The following is a 21021-nucleotide window of genomic DNA, read 5'->3' as shown; positions in this document are numbered from 1 at the left end:
TTTTCATGTCATGAGTAGTTGCTGTAAGATTCTAGTGTCAGTACTCAGTAGCAACCGTAATCCACCATAATGCATTCATTTGGTTGATTGTATATCCACCCGGTCCAAAAGCTATTCATATGCATCCATTACTTTGTATCCCACCATTGGAACCCATATCTCTCTCTCTTTTGAGATTTTGTTAAAGGATATCTTCAACATGTTAATGGCAAGTAACCAAGCAAGTCTCAGCATCATTCGTTCAATGTTACATTAAGAAAATAGCTGCTATACAAATATGAACATGTAGCATTAGAGAAGAAAAAAAACAGCAATCTCACACAGGAATAAGCAACATTTTTGTCATCCAGAGAACTTCTATTGAGCAGAGAGGCATTTCTGTCAGTATTTTCAGAAATATGTAGTGATGGACAGCCTGAGCAACAATCAGATCAGCTGATATTCCCAAGTTCTTATCCCAAGATTCCTTCATGAATGGCGACCATTTACTATCTCTTAGTCCATAACCGTTGAACACAGTCCAAAATCCTTGAACCGCATAGCTAGCGCAACTTTGGCGGAGTTTATTCATTGACCTCTAAACAGATCAATATTGAAACCCTTTTCTTCACCAAGCATGACTCGAGATGAATCATCAGAATCTCCGCCCAGTAGGACGTGCAGAGCAACAGCTTCAGCTTTTGTTGTACAACACATTCTTAACTTTTGAGATCTATATCACTTATAAGTATACACACATCTAATGCATTGGCTCTTTTGTTGTATTCTCTTATATATATATATATATATATATGTATCTTTATTTTTCCAAGATAAAATATTTCATTAATTGTACTCGAATTGAAAAAAAAAAAAGTTGAATGGACTTGCTTTCTTTGATACCAAAGCAGATTCAGTTTGGTTCACAGTTTGTGTTTTGAAACCAAATTTGGATGCGGCAAATGTGCCATTGCATTGCTTTGGTGATGACATTGAGGAAGGGGTCCTGGTCTCTTGTAACTTTAGTTGTTTCTCAAACATCATCTGTAGGCACTGCCCTGTTTTTCAAACAGTAATTGCAAGGACCATTGTATCTGGGGCATATAAATTAAACAACATCAAATTATAGGACTAATACTCTCTTTGGTTAGAAAGCAGACAAATTTTAATTTTAGCAGCTATGTAGGTGAAATCATTACCTCGATCTGCTCATGGAAACATTTCTAAGCTTCCATATGTAACATTGGATCTTATCTGATCTAAATGCTCCTGGTAAAGAAAGAGTGAAAAAATAAAACATATAAGTAATACTATAACAATCAAATTCTGAACCAATGCGAAAGAATGATTCCATGTTTGTTGTGTAGTCAGAACAGAGACATTTCTTACGTTTTAATGTCAAGAAATTTGATATCTTTGATAGATGTCATCTTATTCACTTAAGGTCTCCTCTGAAAGAAAGGAAAAAAAAAAGAATAGGTCCCTTTGTAAGCTGTTTGCCTTCGAGACTTTAGCATTTCTAAAGACTAAGTAACTCTCTAGAGACATGTGTGGTTTATAGCTCAGAAAAAAAAATACAAAAGTATTATGTGAAAGTATATACCGGCAGCCTCTGAAACACCTTAAGCATCCAGTAGTCAGATTGTACTGATCGTACAAAAAAATGGGACTGTGCGTTGTGAAGTCAAGTGGTTTGGGACGGGTGTGAAACACCTTAAGCGTCCATTGTTCCTCCCTTTACAGATTAAGAAAAAAGGAAAAGAATGTTAGGAGCTGGAGGAAGAAAACCTCAAGCCAAATGCAGAAGAAATCATAGCTGAGTTAATACCAAAGTAAAGAGAACAAAGATAGGTGAAAGAAAAAGGCAGAAAATTTGAACACAAATATTGCAACTTGTACAAATCATGAGAACCATTTCATGATCTTATCTCTTCTCAATCTGTAAACCTACTCCCGAACTGTTTGATTTTTGTGAAACGAACTCGTCTAAGCAACTTACCTCACTCTCTCATGAATTCTTCAAGATGCTTATGCACAACTCTCCTGAAGCTTAGCTATAGAGAAGAAACACAAAGTGGTGAGGAATATAGCTGAAAAATAGGTATGCAACTTATCAAGGATGAAATGAAATTGTAAAGCTTGATAAATGTTTCTCTAAGTAAGTAAACTCTTCGTCACTCACCTTTCCTCGCGTGTTTGGTTGGAAACGTCTAGATGGAGGTCCATATCCATCTAAATAAACTATCTTGAAAACTGAGAGATAAAAAATAGTAGACAACTTGTAAACTGACGACATAATTAAAAAGGCCAATGCCAAAATCAGAAAACTTTATAAACCATAGTGTAGCCGCTTAACTTTTGTGTAGAAGGGTTGATTTCATCTTATTTGGAGATAGTTTGAAAACCCGAAATCACACATCTAACACAAAACTTGAAACTTAATTGAAATTTGATCAAATGAAACAGTAAACGACATACCAAAAGAAGTTGGATCAAAATCTTTTTTTTTGTCGCCTTTAACATTGCTTCTCGTACTGTCTGCCCTCACGGAGGAATAGATTCTTCACTCCTCCTTCTCGGAGATGGTCCTAATCGTCACTCTCTGAGCCTGTCATTTTCAATTGGAGAGAGAAACAGCTACATGAGTTTTTCCGGTGGAGAAGGCAGACTTTCTAGTGATTTCAAGGCGGTGGATAGTTGTTTCTACAGAGTTTCGATTAGGGTTGGAATGAAGATGATATAGAGTGCTTTGTATAGAAGGAGAAAGAGGGGGGAGGTGGAACGAAACCATTAAAGAAGAATTAAACAGCATAATATTTTGATGAAGAGTTGGTTTTGGTAACGGCGAGTGCTGAGAATTTGATCGTGAAAGCAAAGAGAAATGGTCGAGGTAGAACAAAACTTTACGCTTCAGACATCTAAGGTGAGATGGGCTTGTATTGGGCTATTTAATAAATGCAAACACAGCCCAAATTAAAAACCCGTTTTTGGACTGAAGCGTATGACATGGCAAATTAACCTGTTATGATTGGTTGATTTTTTTACACACGTGGACAGCCTCTCCTTTGAGCTTATTCTACTTTTAGTATTGTTAGATTATAGAAATCAAAGACATTGCACAAAATTCTTCCTGTTCTTGGATCGTCATACTTATAATTAAATGTAATTAAAAAATTAAACTGTTAAATATAATTGAGAAAATTAAACTGTTTTGTTTTAATTTCTTAAAATTTAATATTCTATTTATATTCTAGATAGAATTTAATTTAATTTTAAATTTATGACTAATTATAAAATACTGTGTTCTTTTATTGGTTAAATTAGTTTTATTTAATAAAAAATTTATGTAGCCAAAATAAATTGTATAGAAAATTGTATTTTCTTAACCCATGTGCAAAAATCTTAAAAACAACTTATATTGAAACAAATCTTAACATTTTCATGGTCATAATCAAATCCACATTTTCAATTATTTACAAGTTTGCCTAAATTTAACCGACGCACACCGAAAAGAGAAGAATAATTGTACTTCCTTTTTTAAAAAGTCCAGCTGTTCGTCACTAAAAATGTACATATACACTTACCACACGTATAGGTTATACAAACAGTTTTTTTTTAAATAACAAATGTTTCTCATAAAACATTAAAACGTTCTCTCTCTCTCCCCCATAAATAAACACCCCAAACAATTCACGGGTTTCACTTGAATCGTTTTATTTTCTTCCATTTACTCCAAAACTACCAAAACATGGCGAAAGCGCCACCGTCAATCTCTCTCCTCCTCCTTCTCTCCGCCGCCGTATTCCTCACCCTCCCCGCCGCTATCTCCTCCATCGGCGTCAACTACGGCACTCTCGGAAACCTCCCACCACCGACTCAGGTGGCGAACTTCCTCAAGACTCAGACTTCGATAGATAGCGTCAAGATCTTCAACGTAAACCCTGATATCATCCGTGCCTTCGCCGGTACCGGAATCTCCGTCGTCGTCACCGTCCCTAACGGTGATATTCCGGCGTTAGCTAACGGAGTACAAGCTCGTCGGTGGGTTTCTGCTAATATTTTGCCGTTTCATCCGCAGACAAAGATCAAGTATATCTCCGTCGGAAATGAGATTCTGCTCTCCGGGGATGATAACATGATCAAGAATCTTTTACCGGCGATGAAGAATCTTAACGCTGCTTTGGTCCGTGCTGGTGTCAAAGATGTTAAGGTCAGTTTATCTCTTCATTTCCTAATCTCCAGATTTTTTCTGTTTTGGTGATTAAATAATTTAGTAATATATTTCGAGGTCATTAATGCGTCATTATTAGTTGATGATTGGCGTGATAATGCAATTTGTATAAAAAAAACGTTTAAAAAAACTGAACCAATGCGTTGATTGCGCATATAAAGTTGGAACATTCTAAGGTTATATCCGTCCAAATCCTTATGCAACTGGCCTAATGTACTCCAACGTATTTCTTTATTTTGCTTCCATTTACTTTTCTAAAAAGAAAAATATCGCAAATAAAATTTCAAGAAAGCTAGTGAATGATAATCATTTATAGGTCCGACGACTCCGACCATATAGACTATCCCACGTGCTGTCAACGTCCTGCTTGTCTTTACATTCCGACACTTTCTTATGATCTTTAAACTGATGACAAATACATGATTAACATTTGTAACTAAGTAATAAATTGTCCTTTTGTTACATCACAAATACATGTATGCTCTGAGTAAAATTGGATAATATATCAATTTCATATGAAACTTAGACCAACATGATTAACATTTGTAACTTGTTAGATAATAATTGATTTTGATAAATATTTTGTTACAATTTGGTTTCAGGTTACAACCGCACACTCACTTAACATCATAGCCTATGAACTGAACGGTGCACCAAGCAGCGGTCGATTCAGGCCTGGCTGGGATAAAGGCGTATTGGCTCCAATCCTAGCTTATCATCGTCAGACCAAGTCTCCGTTCATGGTTAACCCTTACCCTTATTTCGGTTTCGACCCCAAAAACGTCAACTTTGCCATTTTCCGCTCACCGTACAAGGCGGTCCGTGACCCGTTAACCGGCAAAGTGTACACAAACATGTACGATACTCTCATGGACTCGACTTACTCAGCCATGAAAGCTCTTGGCTACGGTGATGTTGACATCGTCGTTGGTGAGACGGGCTGGCCTTCTGCCTGCGATGCACCGTGGTGCTCTCTTGAAAACGCGGCTTGGTTCAACCTCAATATCATTAAACGTGCACAAGGCCAAGGAACACCTCTCATGCCTAACAAACGGTTCGAGACTTACATTTTCGGTTTGTTTAACGAAGAAGGCAAGCCCGGTCCAACTGCAGAGAGGAACTGGGGGCTGTTCCGGTCAGATTTCTCTCCGGTTTATGATGTTGGGCTCCTCAGAAAAGAACAAGGTGGTGGTGGTGGCGTCCGTCCAGCACCAGCATTGCCTGCGCCTACTGCTGGTAGTACATGGTGTGTGGCTAAGTCGGAAGCCACTGATGCGCAGTTGCAAGGGAATATTGACTGGGTTTGTAGTCAAGGAGGCGTTGATTGTAAACCGATCCAAACCGGTGGTACTTGCTTTGACCCTAGCAGTGTGAGGTCGCAAGCGTCTTTCGTGATGAACGCTTATTTCCAGAGAAACGGTCGCACTGACGGGTCATGTAATTTCAGTGGAACCGGAGTCATCGTAGGGAACAACCCAAGCAATGGTGCGTGTAAGTACTAAGTGAGACATCTCTTTAAGAGATTTGTCTATGTAGCATTTGTTTGGAAAGACTTAATGTTATGGTTTCTGAGGTACTTTATGTTTAATTTTGGATATTCTTCTAATTTTAAGGTTTCTTTATTCATTCCCTTTTTCAAATCCTTTTATTTGAATAAAATGAAGATGAACTTCTTGTAATATATGCTTACGACATACGCTTAAACGCGGTGATCACGCTGTCTTATGATCTTTATGTTTGAAATAGATGGTCCAACAACCTATAAAGCAATATGAACGTTAGAACATAATCTTATCAACAAGATAATTATGTTTTCCAGGCCGGTTCCTCGACCAATCATACACTGGTAGGTAGGGATGACACCAATAACTGAGAGAATCCACTCCAAAAATTGAGATTTATGTTTTCAAATCCGTGTAATGAAATCACGCATTCGCCATAATAGAATTTTATATTCAAAATTACATATCTAGTTTTCTAGAGTATGGATTCGTAAATATTATTATTGATCAACTTGATTAGTATTTCCTCGCCAATGGCAATCGAATGTCATCGAGGATCACTAGTAGTTGGTTGTAAATGAGGCTAATAAACCTTAAGGCATCACTCTCCTAAGGTATGATTACAAAAATGATGTTTTGTTTGCTACGGTTATTGATCACTACACAGTGACACGTTCAGCTAAAATCGTCTCTCAGTTCACAATCTTCGATCGACGTATTGTTTCATGTGTGGTTCGAAATATCTCTTGCGCTCTTTCTTTTTCATTATTTTGTTAGTACATGCTAAACCTTCAAACTCTTTAAACAATCATCAATAAAAAACTCTTGACCGGTTGGTTAAACAAAGACAAAGTTGCATAACACTTTAAAGCATGGCTCTAATTAGTAAAGTAACGGTTGGTTTGTCCACATTGTTGACTAAACCAGTGTTCAACAGAAACTTTCAATGTTGCTTCTTCCCCGATCTCCTGTTTTCAATCAAAAATGAGCAAAACGCATTTATAAAGTGGGCTAAAATCACACTGGCAATGATATTCTACAATGATTACATTACATTGCTCACATAGCGTCATATTGACATTGCTAATATAGAATCATTAACATTTGTTGGTCAAAACTATAAACAAAATGCATTGATGAGTTTTGATCTCATTCAAGAACAAAATTTGACTGGTCACGACTAGAATAAACAAATAGTGACACTTGTTTTGGATAATTAGCCACATACTGTCGCCACCTACCAAAAAGGCAAGATCTACGAGATCCTTCCTATTCTTAAACTGATTATAGAAATCAAAGACATTGCACATAATTCTTCCCGTTCTTAGATCGTCATCATTATAATTAAATATAATTAACAAAAGAAAACTATTTTGTTTTTGATTACGTGAATTAGAAGTTGTTGGCAGAAGAGACATCTAGCTTCGATCCAATTTTAGGTAAGCACCACAATTTGTAGGGCTTAGAACAATCACAAATTGAAAACTAAATAATTTACACAAAGTTATACTCACTCGTCATTTTATAATTTTAATGTTGTTTTATAAAAATGTGACTTTACACTTTTAATTCAAATTTGTAAATAATATTCAGATTTTAAGTTCATTATCATTTATACATAGTAACTACTTAAGCCGATCGAGACAAACATGCTCAAGGTCTGCTCAGATTATATGTAATGCACGATCTCAAACAATCCAACACAAACAGTTTTGATCTTATATTCTTATTCAACCAATCTTCCACCCAAAAACCATATTAATAACAATCCCTCATCACAATTCATTAGGGAACCAAAAATAAATAATAATAAAAACTATTTTTTGTATATTGAAAATAAATAAAAAAGTCAAAATAATGAAAAGAAGAGGGCCAGTTCAATTATACTAGTGAGCCATGGCAAAAGGAGGGCAAGAACTGTAATTAATAGCTTTCTGGTGGGGCATTACTAGCATCGCCGTGTGATCCATGAAGTCTTTCAAAGCCACCACCGCCTGTAAAATTACCTTTAAGTCCTCCGCCGCCGCAAAACCTTCGTTTCCGGCGTTTCTCACTGCGTAGACGTAAAACGTTAAGCATCCTTTCCTGAACTTGAACCTCGCCATCTCCCAGTTCTTTAACTTTCTGATCATCTTCTTGTTCACTTCACCGAGCGGAATCTCCGACGGCCATAATCCTCCCACCGCCGCCGCGACCGCCGTCTTCATCGCCTCAGATTCGAACACGAAGACCACTACTTTGGACTTTCTTGTTCCTAGTCCGAGGGTTAGTGTGTGCCACGCTTGGTGAGCTAAGATCGTGAAGTTTGTCGGAATATACGCCGCCGTGGAGAGAAGCGGAGGTGATGAGGGAGAAGGGAGGGAGAGGAGTTTTAGGAGCTCGAGTGTTCTTGCTCGCCGGATTGTGAATGATTTGACGATTATCTGGCCGCCGAACTTGAGGCCTTTGACGTCGGAGGAAGGTTTGAAGGAGATGTCCGGCGAGGATTTGCTATCTTTATTTTTCTTCTTCTTGCTTTTCTTCTCTTTTTCTCCCATGGCTGTTGATGCTCTATTTCTTTCTTGCTTTCTTGTTGTTTCTCTCTCTGGTTTTTGTTTGTGATTGAAGAAGAAGTTGGTGTAACTTTGGTTGGTGCTTTTGATTGAGCCTCTCTCTCTTTTTTATTATTATAATTTTCTGAATTATATTGTTTCTTGATTTGTATAACTTTTTTATTTCAACATCATGAGACAGGTTCCGAGCTGTTTAATTGCAAATGTTTTTTTTTTTAAGTCTTTGCTATGACCGGTCATACAGCTGCTACAAAAGATTGCAAAGTTTGTTTATTAGGCATCAAATGCAGTAAATGCGATTTGTTTGCCTTTTTTTTTTGTCTCCACATTTTATGGAGGTTTTCAGTTAATTATTCATGGATTCAGGTAACCTTACAATGTAAATAATATGGGTTCATGTTGATATAGTAAATGAGTTGAACTAGCTCGTGCATGCAAATGCTATCACTAGACAACTAGGTCAGAAACCTGTAAAATAAGTAACTAGCTGAGTTTCGTAGGCAACAAAAAAACTAATTTAGTTCAATGAGAATAAGGTTACCAACGTATTTCCAACTGAAGTAATAATACTATATACATTAACCGTTTTGAAGAAAAAAAAAATATAAACATCTTGACAATATTCACTAGGTAGCATCAAATAAATATTAAAGCTTTCCATCCTACCGTCGCCGACACTGTTTAATAGGAGTATCTGTCTTGCTGAATTTATAGCGCATCCCAATATTTTCATATCAGTATCAGTTAACAGTATTATCACAATTTCAACTGGCATTCCCAATGTAAATACCATACGTTCCTTATATATAACCAAAGTTAAAAAGTTCTCGAATTTCAATGGTAACAGTGGATTAAGCGGTGCGGGACAAGCGGTTTGATTGCGGTGCGGTTCTGACAGTTATAAAAACGTATAGATATATGGTATATGTAGAGATTTTTGTTACTGTGCACCGCAGGACGAATGTTACCATTCGAAGCCTAAAACTATATAATTATTACATAATTAACATTATTACAACTTAGTATATATAGAATACTAAAACATGTTTATTTTTCTTTTTCTTTTTCTTTTTTCTGAATATAAGAGGTTTTGTACCAAAAACCGTAATCTTTACATACTAAAAATGGTAAGTATTATGTAATATTAGTTTCATATCAAGCGTCATTCCATTATGTGACCTCAAAACGTTGCTAATGGTGATTTTCCTGTTGAGCTAAGAATACTTGGTAACATGTTTAATTAAATTAAATTAACGTGTTTATTTTCTTAACTATGTCATAATGAAAGTCTTAAAATCAAATCTCACAAGTAGCATAATGAGTGTCTAAATACAAACCTAGTAAATACAAAACAGCGAAGTAATATAGTTGAATTTTAAATTGGCCTATTAATGTTGCCATATGATATGAACGTGACATGTATATATTTCTTTTCGAAGAAAGTTGTGTTTGTACATTGCTTAAGTACTTGAATGAATATATAGGTGAAGTCCCGATCCCATCCTAGTATGATATGAAAAAGCATTAATTACATGCCCAAGACTAGCGAAGCCCCCTCTTATGTTTGATGTTTCATCAAATTATTGGCTTGCACCGTCTCGGAAAAATTATCTTTGACGTTACTTAAAAGCATGTTTCAATCGGTAATCAAAGTAACTAGTTTGGAACAGCATAGTGAAAACTGAAAAGTCTGCACCATCTTATTTTCATAATAAAATAAATTACAGCACTGCATTTGCATCACCAGTATGAAGAGTGATTTATGATAGTACAATATTCTAACTACGTATTTGCCGTGGATGTGTTTGGAGCTTCTTTCGTAAGTATGTATGGAGAAAGAAAGATAAAAGCGTGATGTATATATTTTTGTGACATTAACATTTCTTTCAGTATTCAGGAATGAAAAAGAGAAAAAAGTGGAAAAATGGAAAAAAAAAGGAATAAAGATTTGATGGTGAAGCTGGTAATGATGGTACCAAATGTCTCACACATGACAGGTATATGAGTGCATCCATTAAAAGCATATTTCCGCAGCAGCAATTAGAGTGGCTCCACAACTTTGCTTTTCTCTAAAGTGATGCAGTATCAAAAGGTGCCCTCAATTTCTTATTCTGGATTTTGGATAATATAAAGTATATGACATATAGTATACTTCATGTCACATGTATCATCGTATAATATTTGAGTGTATGTATATGTTGTAAATCTGTGGTGCAACACAAACAGATAGATGTATACCAATTTCGGTTTCAAAATGGTATGTGGTTACAAACTTACAGTTGAACATTAAAAGGCTCGTGAAGTTCTTTTCTATGATAAAAGAAAAAGATGTATGTTAATCTGCAACACAAGACATGCTCAAATATCAATGGGACCAAAACAAAAACAAAGAAACAGAGGATTTTGTCAGTGTGATTTATCACTTTGTATCACCCAATGTTTTATTCTTTTTCAGTCTGAGAATTCATTCAAAAGGAAGGTTTCTTTGAATTTTCCGATGGCTTTCTGGACGAGGCCGGCTTGCTTTTTGACATAGAGTGTGGGAACCGGTGGCAGCAGCACCACATAGAAAAGCTGAAGTGCTTCAAAACCACGGGTGAGACCCCATCCCGTCGAGTAAGACCGATTCACAACTAAACTTACCTTGACAAAATATATGGTATTGAATATTGTTTTCAAATTGTTTTTCAGAATTTTTTGGTATCCATAAAAAATCGATAGTATCTCAGCTTCTAGTATTTGATGGTTTGTGTGGTGATTTGACTATTTATTTGATCAAATATGTTTATTTCTAGTTATTTGTATTAAAAAAATAGATTTAACATGTTTAAACTGGACTAGCGAAATAATAAATGATATATAATTAAATAATTTGTAATATTATGTAATTAAAGTTAAAACAAAAATAATTACAAAATCAATAAACAAATTTGTTGAACCTCAAAAATAATGCATCGATCATTACATGAGACATATATGACGGAATAAACAAAAATGAAAAGTTATCCTCTAAACATTATTTGAAAAGTGATTTGTCACATGTTCTCTATACAATCACTTTCACAAACAATGAGACATGACTACTAAAATTGATGACATGTAATGGCTAAATATGAAATGAACAATTACATTTAATATTGATATATATTTTTCTGACAAACTTTTTAAAATAAGATAATAATTCATAAACTAAATTTAATGTTATATTTTTGGTAAACTTTGTAGAATATAGTAACAACTCATACATCATCATTAAAATAAATATATTTAAATATGACACTACAAGTTTTGAAAGATTATTAATTCTATTTTAGATTCTATTTTTATTAAATATTATAAATTATAATCTTAAAATTATTAGTTTCTTTTATATATTTACAAATTTTATAAACCCTGTATAGTTTAAATTTTTGATATTTATACAATTTTAATATCAAGTTTTTTATTAATTTTATGCAAGTTGATTTAATATATTTATCAAAAGAAATAGATAAAAAAATCTATCTAATATTATAATTTTAAATATATACATATATATTTTTAAATAAAATTTTAAATAAACAAAAAATTTATCTTAATTTTATATTTAATTAGATCAAATTTATATTAAAATATTCTTAAGGAAATAATAAAATCTACAATATTAAAAAAATTTATTTTTAAATGTAATTTAAATTTTAAAAAATTATTACTGCACGTAGTAAAAGAAAACATGTAGTTAGCTTTTAATGAAAAAAAACATTACCAATTTATCAAAATTTAATTTAGTGCATCTTCAACCTCATTCTATATTTTTTTCTAAAAAGAAGAAAGTATGGCGCAAAAAGTTTTCTAATCCTACTCTATTTTTTACTCTTTAATGATATTTGCTCCATAAAACATTACTAATCGGTTATACATTTTCTTTTGGTATACACAAGTTGATGTGGCATATTTACTCAATTGAACCGGTTTTGCTGGTTTTGCTTTGGTACCGATACCATAACCTAATTAGCGCTCGAAATCGCTTGTTCCCTCCTCCTATCTCTTCCCTTCTTCTTCCGCTTCTCCGGCGAAGGTCTTTCGACAATGGCGGCCAGGTTAAACACTTCGCTTCAAAACACCCTCTCTTTGTTAAACCCTTTTAATACTCTCCTCACTAAGAAACCATTCTCTTCGAGAAACAGCTTTAGATTCTCCAAAAAGCTCCCTTCTTCCCCGAGGAGAGCTCTCTACTGTACCTCCTCCCTCGAAAGCCATGATAACGCCGAGACTTTCGTCCTCACCACTCCTCTTTATTACGTAAATGCCCCTCCCCACATGGGCAGTGCCTACACCACCATCGCCGCCGATTCAATCGCCCGTTTCCAGGTGTGTGGTCTCTCAATCACTCTCTCTCTCTCTTGGGTTCTTGTAAAGTTTCAATCTTTTGCTGTTGAATTGTTAGTTCATGTGGTGGGTTCTTGTAAAGTTTCAGTCTTTTGCTGTTGAGTTGTTAGTTCATGTGATGGGCTCTTGTAAAGTTTCAGTTTTTTGCTATTGTACCTCTCAGGGTTCTTGAGAAGTTTCAGTCTTTTTGTTGTTGAATTGTTAGTTCATGTGATGTGTTCTTGTTTGTTTTGTGTAGAGGCTGCTGGGCAAGAAGGTTATCTTTATCACGGGAACAGATGAGCATGGTGAGAAGATAGCTACCTCAGCAGCTGCTAACGGACGCAATCCTTCCGAGCATTGTGATCTCATTTCTCAATCTTATCGAACTCTTTGGAAAGAACTCGATATAGCTTATGATAAGTTCGTCAGAACCACTGATCCTAAGCATGAAGCTATCGTGAAAGAGTTCTATGATCGAGTTTTCGCCAACGGGGATATATACAGAGCTGATTATGAAGGTCTTTACTGTGTTAACTGTGAGGAATATAAGGTTTGTTTCTTTAAAATGAAGAGTTAATTAAAGGGTTTATACTTTGTTTTGGTTTTATAAGTTTTGGTTTGTTTTGGATGCTCTCTGTAGGATGAGAAAGAGCTGCTTGAAAACAATTGTTGCCCTGTTCATCAAATGCCATGTGTTGCGAGGAAAGAAGATAACTACTTCTTTGCTCTATCGAAATATCAGAAACCTCTTGAGGAAGTTTTGTCTCAGAATCCTCGTTTCGTGCAGCCTGCGTACCGTTTAAATGAGGTGAGAACACAGTCTATTCAAGTAGTACTTTTGGACCGTTAGTGATACACATAGCACTAGGATTTGATCTTAGAGGAGTCTCTAGCTCAATCTGATTAATCCTGTTTTGCTAATAGGTGCAAACTTGGATAAAGAGTGGCTTAAGGGATTTTTCCATATCTCGAGCATTAGTAGATTGGGGGATTCCTGTTCCTAATGACGATAAGCAAACCATATATGTTTGGTTTGACGCTCTACTAGGGTGAGTTTCTTTTCTATTTTCCTCCACATACTGATGTGCTAGATTTGTATCAAGTTGTGAGATTAAAATCTAATATCATTACAGTTACATATCAGCTCTAACAGAGGACAATGAGCAACAAAATCTAGACACTGCCGTTTCATTAGGCTGGCCTGCTTCATTGCATTTGATCGGGAAGGTATAGCTTTATGCTCATTATCAACTGCACTCCAGTGATATTGAACGGATTCACCTTCAGTATTTGCTTAGAACTGATTACTTTCTACAGTTCTTAGAGATTTTCTGGAAACAATAACAATCGCATTGTCATTATATGTAATTTCTGGAATCATTAACACCCTTCTTAGTTCTTGTGTTTCCAATTCATGAATTTATATTATGTAATAATCATACCATTATTCTGCAGGATATTCTAAGATTTCACGCTGTCTATTGGCCTGCTATGTTAATGTCTGCTGGTCTGAACCTTCCAAAGATGGTGTTTGGCCATGGATTTCTCACAAAGGTACTTAGCCAGAAAAACAAACTCTGCATAGAGTTCTTGTTCTTGCCAACATGTGAGGGATATTGGATTTGTCTTTTCTGATATCATTGCTGTTATGGTTTTATCAAATCATAGGACGGAATGAAGATGGGGAAATCATTGGGGAATACTCTAGAACCTTTTGAGCTGGTTCAGAAGTTTGGACCAGATGCTGTTAGGTACTTCTTCATCAGGGAGGTTGAATTTGGAAACGATGGAGACTACTCAGAAGACCGTTTTATAAAAATTGTCAATGCACATCTCGCCAACACAATAGGTTTCTTCTAACTCTACTAAAACTAAAACACTTTTGAGTCTTGTTTGGTTTTCTAAAAATGTTTATTGCATTTTCTCCTCAGGAAACCTCCTTAACCGTACTCTTGGCCTTCTCAAGAAGAACTGCGAGTCCACTTTAGTAGTAGATTCCACCGTTGCAGCCGAAGGAGTTCCTTTGAAAGACACAGTGGAGAAGCTGGTAAAAGTTCTCTTCTCTCTCTAATTGCTTCATTAGGTCAATGCTTTGTCTCATTGTACTGTTTCTCTATTATAAGGTTGAAAAGGCACGGACAAACTATGAGAGCCTGTCATTATCAACGGCGTGTGAGGCTGTATTAGAGATTGGGAATGCAGGAAACGCCTACATGGATCAAAGAGCACCTTGGATGCTTTTCAAACAAGGTGGTGTCTCAGCAGAAGCTGCAGCCAAGGTCATAAACAAAAAAAACATAAGGGTTTTGTTATTTGGTTAAGAGGAGCAAGTTAGTGACTGGTTTTGTCTCCCAAATGATTTACAGGATCTGGTGATTATACTGGAAGTAATGAGAATCATAGCGGTTGCGTTATCCCCCATTGCTCCTTGCTTAAGCTTGAAGATATATTCACAGCTTGGATTCTCAGTTGATCAGTTCAATAGCATAACATGGGTAACAAACCATCTCCTGTCATCTGATTTAAACTAAAAACTTCATGGTTGTATTGGTTTTTGTTTCTTTAGGATGACACCAAGTGGGGAGAGCTAAAAGGAGGTCAAGTAATGGCGCAAGCAAGTCCTGTTTTTGTAAGGATCGAGCTGGATGCAGCAGAGAAAGATGAAGAGGAGAAGAAGAAGCCAAAGGATAGTAAGAAAAAGGGTAAAGCTAAGGTCAAAGTAGAGCAACAACCTCAGACTGTAACAGAAGCATGAGCCAATCTTATGGTTTCGTTTTGTAGCTCTAAGCTTTAAAACCTTCTCATGATTCAATTCAATTCAATGTTTCATCAGCTTCATCCACTGTAAACTGAGACTTCATAGTTCTGATTCATCAAATTTGTTGTCTTATATATTTATATGGTAAAACTCTAACACATCAACTCCATAACACAAATGTAACAAACTGTTTTTTTTTTTCATTAAGAATCACTCACTACTACTAAAGGTGAAAACGAGAGCCTGTAATGAGAAAACAAGCAACTCGAAAACCAGATAAGCAAGAAGAGAAGGCGAGGAACAGAAAAGCAGCAAAGCCTAAGCCAATGGCTACATCTGACTGCAAACAGAAGGCTTTGTTGGCCGTACACGTGTCACCTCCCCTCATCGTTCTAGCTAATGCTGCTGCAGCCGATCCTGCCGATAGCAACAGGTAAGAGAACACCTGCCGATACATACACATTGCTCACTTTCAACTTCATGTCTTGTCTCTTTTAATAATTAATTAACTAATTGGGGATAATTAAAAAAAAAATATCTAAGTTGAGAATAAAATAATTAAACTCTAATTAGATAACTGTGAGCAATCATTGAGACAGCATGTTTGCCTTTGACTAAGTAGAATGCAAATCTAAGCTTAAAAGAATTGATCTTTATTTAATTAATCAATCAATCAATCACCTGGTCGTGACCAAAGTCGAACCACACCTGAAACGCTTCAGGCCATAACGTTGTTTCTCTTGAAAATTCCCAAACGCAAACTCCCATTTCGAACACGGAATATATCGCCACGATCGCGTTTGCCACGAACGCGAATCTGTAACCCAAAACGCGATTCTGATCTCAGTTATCAAATTCCAATTTTGATTCTTTGATTTATAAATTGAGGAGCGGAGAGAGGAGAATCCGAACCTGAAAGCGTCGAAATCGTACCAGTGAGGCGAACCGGAGCCGCGGGAATTGGTGAGCATGAAGACGGCGGAGGCGAGGGAGAAGGAGAAAGAGGCTAAGCGGAGGAGAAGGATCAGGGAATTGAAGCGACGGAGCTTCTGAGCTGCGACGGTGGAGTGGAAGTGAGTACGGTCTCGGTATGTCGGAGATTCGCCGTTGCGGAAGTCATGCGGCGAGCGCATGGCGGAGGAGAAGATCAGAGGAGTGGCTAACAGTGATGATGATGATGAGGAAGAAGAAGAGAGACAGGACTCATGAGAAGTGCGGCGGTTTTAAAGTAGTTAAGTTGGAGTCACGAGTCATTAATTAGGGGGAGAGAGAGAGAGAGAGAGAGATAAGGAAGAAGAATGAGAGGGAAAGTGATGCAAAGGAAAGAGATATAGCTTGATAACCGGTTGGTACAATGTCGCTTTCTTGATTTTTTCTGGTTTAATATTCTCGGTTCGGATTGCTGCAACGTTGTAAACGGTTCCAAACCATTAAATGTAAATGAGCATTTTTGGTAATGTTAAGTGGTCAGAGACGTTGTGACAAAAAAAAAAAAGTGGTCAGAGACGCTGCATTTTGGAAAGGTATTTGAAATTAAAACCCCGGGTTTCACATGATGGTAGGCGTTTCTGACGAACCAATCAAGAGAGTAAAGATTTGTGTCATTAAATGGATTAGGTACACAAAGGTAATAAATTCAACAAACCCTCTTGTCTCTTTGTAAAATGTTTTGTTATAGAAACTGTTGTCGAGTAATTAATGCCGGAGTCGTTATTAAAGAAAGTCTGAAAATGACGTTTGAGCCATCCCTCCTCACAGCATACCGGACCGAAAAATTAAACCGGAACCGACCTGAGATAATCTGATTTGGTTTGATTTCGGAATTAGACATGATACCAGCGCACTATTTACATGTAGATATCGGTTTGGTTTTCGGAAAATATTCAAATCGGTTATCTTAGTGTCCAAAAGATTGGATATCATTGATATGTTCTTGGTATTTTAAATGTATTTATAATTTCAGATTTTTGATATAATTTCAGTATTTTGGTAATTCAAATATATTATAATATTATGGCTATTTATACGTATTTCAGATATATATATATATATATAGTTTTTCACAGATTTCTGAATATACTTTCACTTAATATTTTAAATTCTCATCTATATATATTTATGATAGAATATATCCAAAAGAAATTCAGATATTTTCGGTTTAATTTCTAAATCTAAGAAGTAAGAACAGAACACTCAAGCCTAATGCTATTCACATGAGAATTAACGATTAACAAGACCAAAAATGTTGACATATTTTGGTTCCCTATAGATTTTTATATAAATGATCGAGAGTTATGATATCAGATAAACAAATTAAAAAAGGAATGTGAAAACGAATCCATTAACGAGAGTAAGATTATAATCCTAAAAGGTGGAGTAGATTTGATTCCACCACAATATTCCAAACCTTAAAGCCAACTCCAAAACCATAAAAAAGAAAACAAGCTTTTGAGCACACAGATTCATCTGCTTGCTACTTGATGATTGATGCTCGTTACGTTCTCTCTCTCTCTCTCTCTCTTAGCTTAGGATCGAAATTTCTACAACACATCAAAACGCCAAGAAGAGATGGCTCATAGCATCTCTTGCGATTTTCTAACACAGCGACTCACTTTCTTCCTAAACCCTGCTCTGTTCTCTCTCCACTCTTTTGCAGCTTCCACGTTCGCTGGTGACTCATCGTTTGGACTCGAGAGCATGGATATGATACTCAACATAATGGTTTCTACCTGCATCATACACAACAACCCACATTATATCCCACTCATATGATCCAACAAACAGATCCATAGTTACTTGAAAAGCAACTGGTATAAAGCTCAAAATCAAACAAATCCAGTCTCATTCTGCACAAATGCAGGGAAAGTTATATAGTTAATCAAAGAAACTCAAACCCGTAAATTGACTTAACCAGTTAAGCCTTCAAATTACCAGTGTGCAGAAGCTACTAAACTGGTGAGAAAAAAAAAAAACAAATGGGTTACCGTATGGACAGGGTTCCAACGTTCAGAGGCAAGCTCGTATCCATTAGGATCATCGCCAGGAGGATGAAGAATCGATATGCAAACTTTCCCATCAGAGTAAACTGCAGTTTTCAAATGTTACATCAGGAAGACTCAATATTAAGAGAGAGAGAGTTATTTATTCAGAATAAGCAGTTACCATTAGGATGCCACATCTCCGAGGTGAACCTCACAGTTGGTGGGAGGTTAGGATATTCCTCTGGAAATGTCATAATTGCATTAAAGAATCCCCCTTCACTACATCCAGAGAATAAAGTTCCAATGCCAAAGAAAAAAAAAATCATCAAAACAGTTTAAAATCTAAAGCTCACATGAGATACTTAAACCTCTACCACAGAACCAATCAGCTAAGGCAAATTCAATATATCAATAAACTACATCTTGATCTCAAGAAACAAACCAAATCAACACACAATCTCCAATTCCGTATAGAATCAAATAAAGACTCACTACAAAGTATCGGGAGGACCCATGATCGAGACGCTCCACTGAAAGACGTTACTCTCGTCGACGAGACCAGCGGAGAAACCATCAACCGGGTTCTTGCACAGATCTGCAAACAAAAACCAACAAAATTAGGTTAACGGAATCGAAATTCAGCTCAATCAATTGAGAAACGCGAGATCGAATTCGAAAATCCTAGAAGGAATCGAATAAAAGAAAGAAAGAGACGTTTGAGCTGTTGCTGGAGAAGAAGGCTTGCTTGATTCTTCTCCATCGAGAGAGAGAGAGAGAGAGAGAGAGAGAGAAAGCTAGATTCGGGGGGGAGCCAAGGTTTTTGTTTGATGGTAGCGTTTAGGGATGCCCTATTTATATATTTCCAAACTTTTTAGTATTTTCTAGATAATTTATTGAGCAAATTAGCTCAATACCCTAAAAAGAGTGGGATACCATTGAATTGGGGGAAAATGGTAGTATTGGGGGGAAAAAAATTGAAGGGAAATAGGGTATAGAATGCAAATAGGTGAGAAGTTGTGTGTAGGGAGTACAAATACTCTAATTTATTTTCGATTTTTTTTTTTATTTTAAAGTTTAATGGAATATTGTAAAGAAAGTAAAATGTTTTTCAATCGAAGAGACTAAAAAAGAGGAAAATCTCCAATAACTATTAGAGATGCACAATTATATATATATTTTTTATTATTAAACCTATTAAGCTATATTAAATTTTTTTTTTGTAACGTTTGGATGTTATTGCAACACTTGGCATCTCCAACCACAACACAAAATTTGGTGTTAAAATTACATTAAATTTTATGTTTTGGTGTTAAACTTTATTTTCCATCTCCAACCATTACACCAAATTCTACACCAAACAATATTTTATATTGTTAACTTTTTAATTTAATTTTGATGATTTAATACAATAATTATTTTTGATTAATTATATTTATCTCATATAAGTTTATATTTATTTATTAAAATTCATTAATTTTATATTTTGTTTATTTATATATATTTTTATTTTGTTTTAGTTGATTTGTATACTTTATTTATTTTATTTAAAATTAGTCAAAATTAAAACGTTATACATTTAAAGTGAAAATAAATTTTATTTTGTTACAATTTAGGCCATGTTCGTTTGGAGGTCGCTAGCGTCAGCGACCAACCTGAGCGTCTAAACGTTTTTCGTTTATCGGTCGTACGTTCAGCGACTGATCGCAGCGACCAGATGCTAGCGACCCGCGATTAAAAATTTTGATCGCCAAGAAATTCAGCGTTTGCGACCAAAACCTGCTATCAGAAAAAAAAAAAAACTCAAAATACAAAAACACCCTCAATCTATCTTCAAAATTACAAAACAATACCATTAACCTAAATCCTAAAATAATTTCTCACGCCTCAGCTCTCTCTCACGCCTCTCTTCTCTCTCTCTCTCTCTCTCTCTCTCTCTCTTCACCATCTCTCACGGTCTCTCAGGCCTCAGCTCTCTCTCTCTCTCCCTTCACCATCTCTCACGCCTCTCTCACACCTCTCTTCACCATCTCTCACGATCTCTCATCTCCATCTCTCACACCTCTCTTCACCATCTCTCACGATCTCTCTTCTCCATCTCTCACGCTTCTCTCCACCATCTCTCACGCCTTAGCTCTTTTAAAGGTCAGTTCTCTCTCTCTCTCTCTCTCTCTCTCTCTTAGCGTTTTGTGTTAGAATAGATTAATTAAGTTGGATGTTGGGTTTTTTGATTCTTGATATGGGTTATGGTATAATCAGAACAAGAACAAGAGAAACTAAGTGTGTGGTTACCAGAAAATGGGGCGATCTGGTGTGTGATTTTGTGTTAGAATAGAACAAGAACTCAAACCCATGCTCCAATACAGTCTTTAAAAAATGGCCAGTATTTGATTATCAAATCTCTGTTTTTAATCCGATTATCAGACATGGTTTTATGGGTTTGAGTTCCTGTGAATGTTTTCAGACATGGGTTTGAGTTGTTTTTTTTTAATGTGATAGGAAGCTCGTCTGTTTTTTTTGCTCGTCTGTTTTTTTTAAATTGGAAGTTGTTTGCTCGTCTGTTTTTTAATGTGACCAACATCAACTTATATATATGTGATTTTAATGCTTTGCAGATGGTTAGGTGGTACTTGGATGATGATGATGAGGATGATGATTATGAGGAAGAGCA

The 21021-nt window shown here is 35.9% G+C and overlaps 5 protein-coding genes across 5 annotated transcripts; 2 read left to right on the top strand and 3 right to left on the bottom strand.

Moving 5' to 3' along the window:
* Nucleotides 1-3418: 3418 nt before the first annotated feature.
* Nucleotides 3419-5836, top strand: LOC106414263 (glucan endo-1,3-beta-glucosidase). Its single transcript, XM_013854944.3, has 2 exons — nucleotides 3419-4189; nucleotides 4813-5836. Exons 1-2 carry the CDS (start codon nucleotides 3728-3730, stop codon nucleotides 5710-5712), a joined length of 1362 nt encoding a protein of 453 aa, XP_013710398.2. The 5' UTR covers nucleotides 3419-3727; the 3' UTR covers nucleotides 5713-5836.
* Nucleotides 5837-7406: 1570 nt separating this feature from the next.
* On the bottom strand, nucleotides 7407-8454 carry BNAA09G34990D. Its single transcript, XM_013854947.3, has one exon. It carries the CDS (start codon nucleotides 8247-8249, stop codon nucleotides 7599-7601), a length of 651 nt encoding a protein of 216 aa, XP_013710401.1. The 5' UTR covers nucleotides 8250-8454; the 3' UTR covers nucleotides 7407-7598.
* A 3779-nt stretch (nucleotides 8455-12233) lies between these two features.
* LOC106414261 (methionine--tRNA ligase, chloroplastic/mitochondrial-like) lies at nucleotides 12234-15512 on the top strand. The gene is made up of 11 exons (XM_013854943.3): nucleotides 12234-12614; nucleotides 12871-13164; nucleotides 13255-13422; nucleotides 13539-13663; nucleotides 13748-13841; nucleotides 14070-14168; nucleotides 14283-14463; nucleotides 14546-14661; nucleotides 14738-14893; nucleotides 14981-15109; nucleotides 15181-15512. The coding sequence occupies exons 1-11, from the start codon at nucleotides 12333-12335 to the stop codon at nucleotides 15367-15369; spliced, it is 1833 nt and encodes a 610-aa protein (XP_013710397.2). The 5' UTR covers nucleotides 12234-12332; the 3' UTR covers nucleotides 15370-15512.
* On the bottom strand, nucleotides 15484-16693 carry LOC106414266 (CASP-like protein 4C1). Its single transcript, XM_013854948.3, has 3 exons — nucleotides 16285-16693; nucleotides 16054-16189; nucleotides 15484-15817 (listed from the first exon to the last, which is right to left on the bottom strand). Exons 1-3 carry the CDS (start codon nucleotides 16503-16505, stop codon nucleotides 15596-15598), a joined length of 579 nt encoding a protein of 192 aa, XP_013710402.1. The 5' UTR covers nucleotides 16506-16693; the 3' UTR covers nucleotides 15484-15595.
* Nucleotides 16694-17694: 1001 nt separating this feature from the next.
* LOC106414268 (ubiquitin-conjugating enzyme E2 14) lies at nucleotides 17695-19225 on the bottom strand. Its single transcript, XM_013854949.3, has 5 exons — nucleotides 19068-19225; nucleotides 18846-18948; nucleotides 18535-18632; nucleotides 18357-18457; nucleotides 17695-18101 (listed from the first exon to the last, which is right to left on the bottom strand). The coding sequence occupies exons 1-5, from the start codon at nucleotides 19111-19113 to the stop codon at nucleotides 17946-17948; spliced, it is 504 nt and encodes a 167-aa protein (XP_013710403.1). The 5' UTR covers nucleotides 19114-19225; the 3' UTR covers nucleotides 17695-17945.
* Nucleotides 19226-21021: the final 1796 nt, after the last annotated feature.

The sequence above is a fragment of the Brassica napus genome, chromosome A9 (assembly GCF_020379485.1).
Source record: "Brassica napus cultivar Da-Ae chromosome A9, Da-Ae, whole genome shotgun sequence".
Classification (NCBI taxonomy): Eukaryota; Viridiplantae; Streptophyta; class Magnoliopsida; order Brassicales; family Brassicaceae; genus Brassica; species Brassica napus.
Note: the sequence above shows the minus strand (reverse complement) of the source record. Positions and strands in the feature narration are given on the sequence as shown.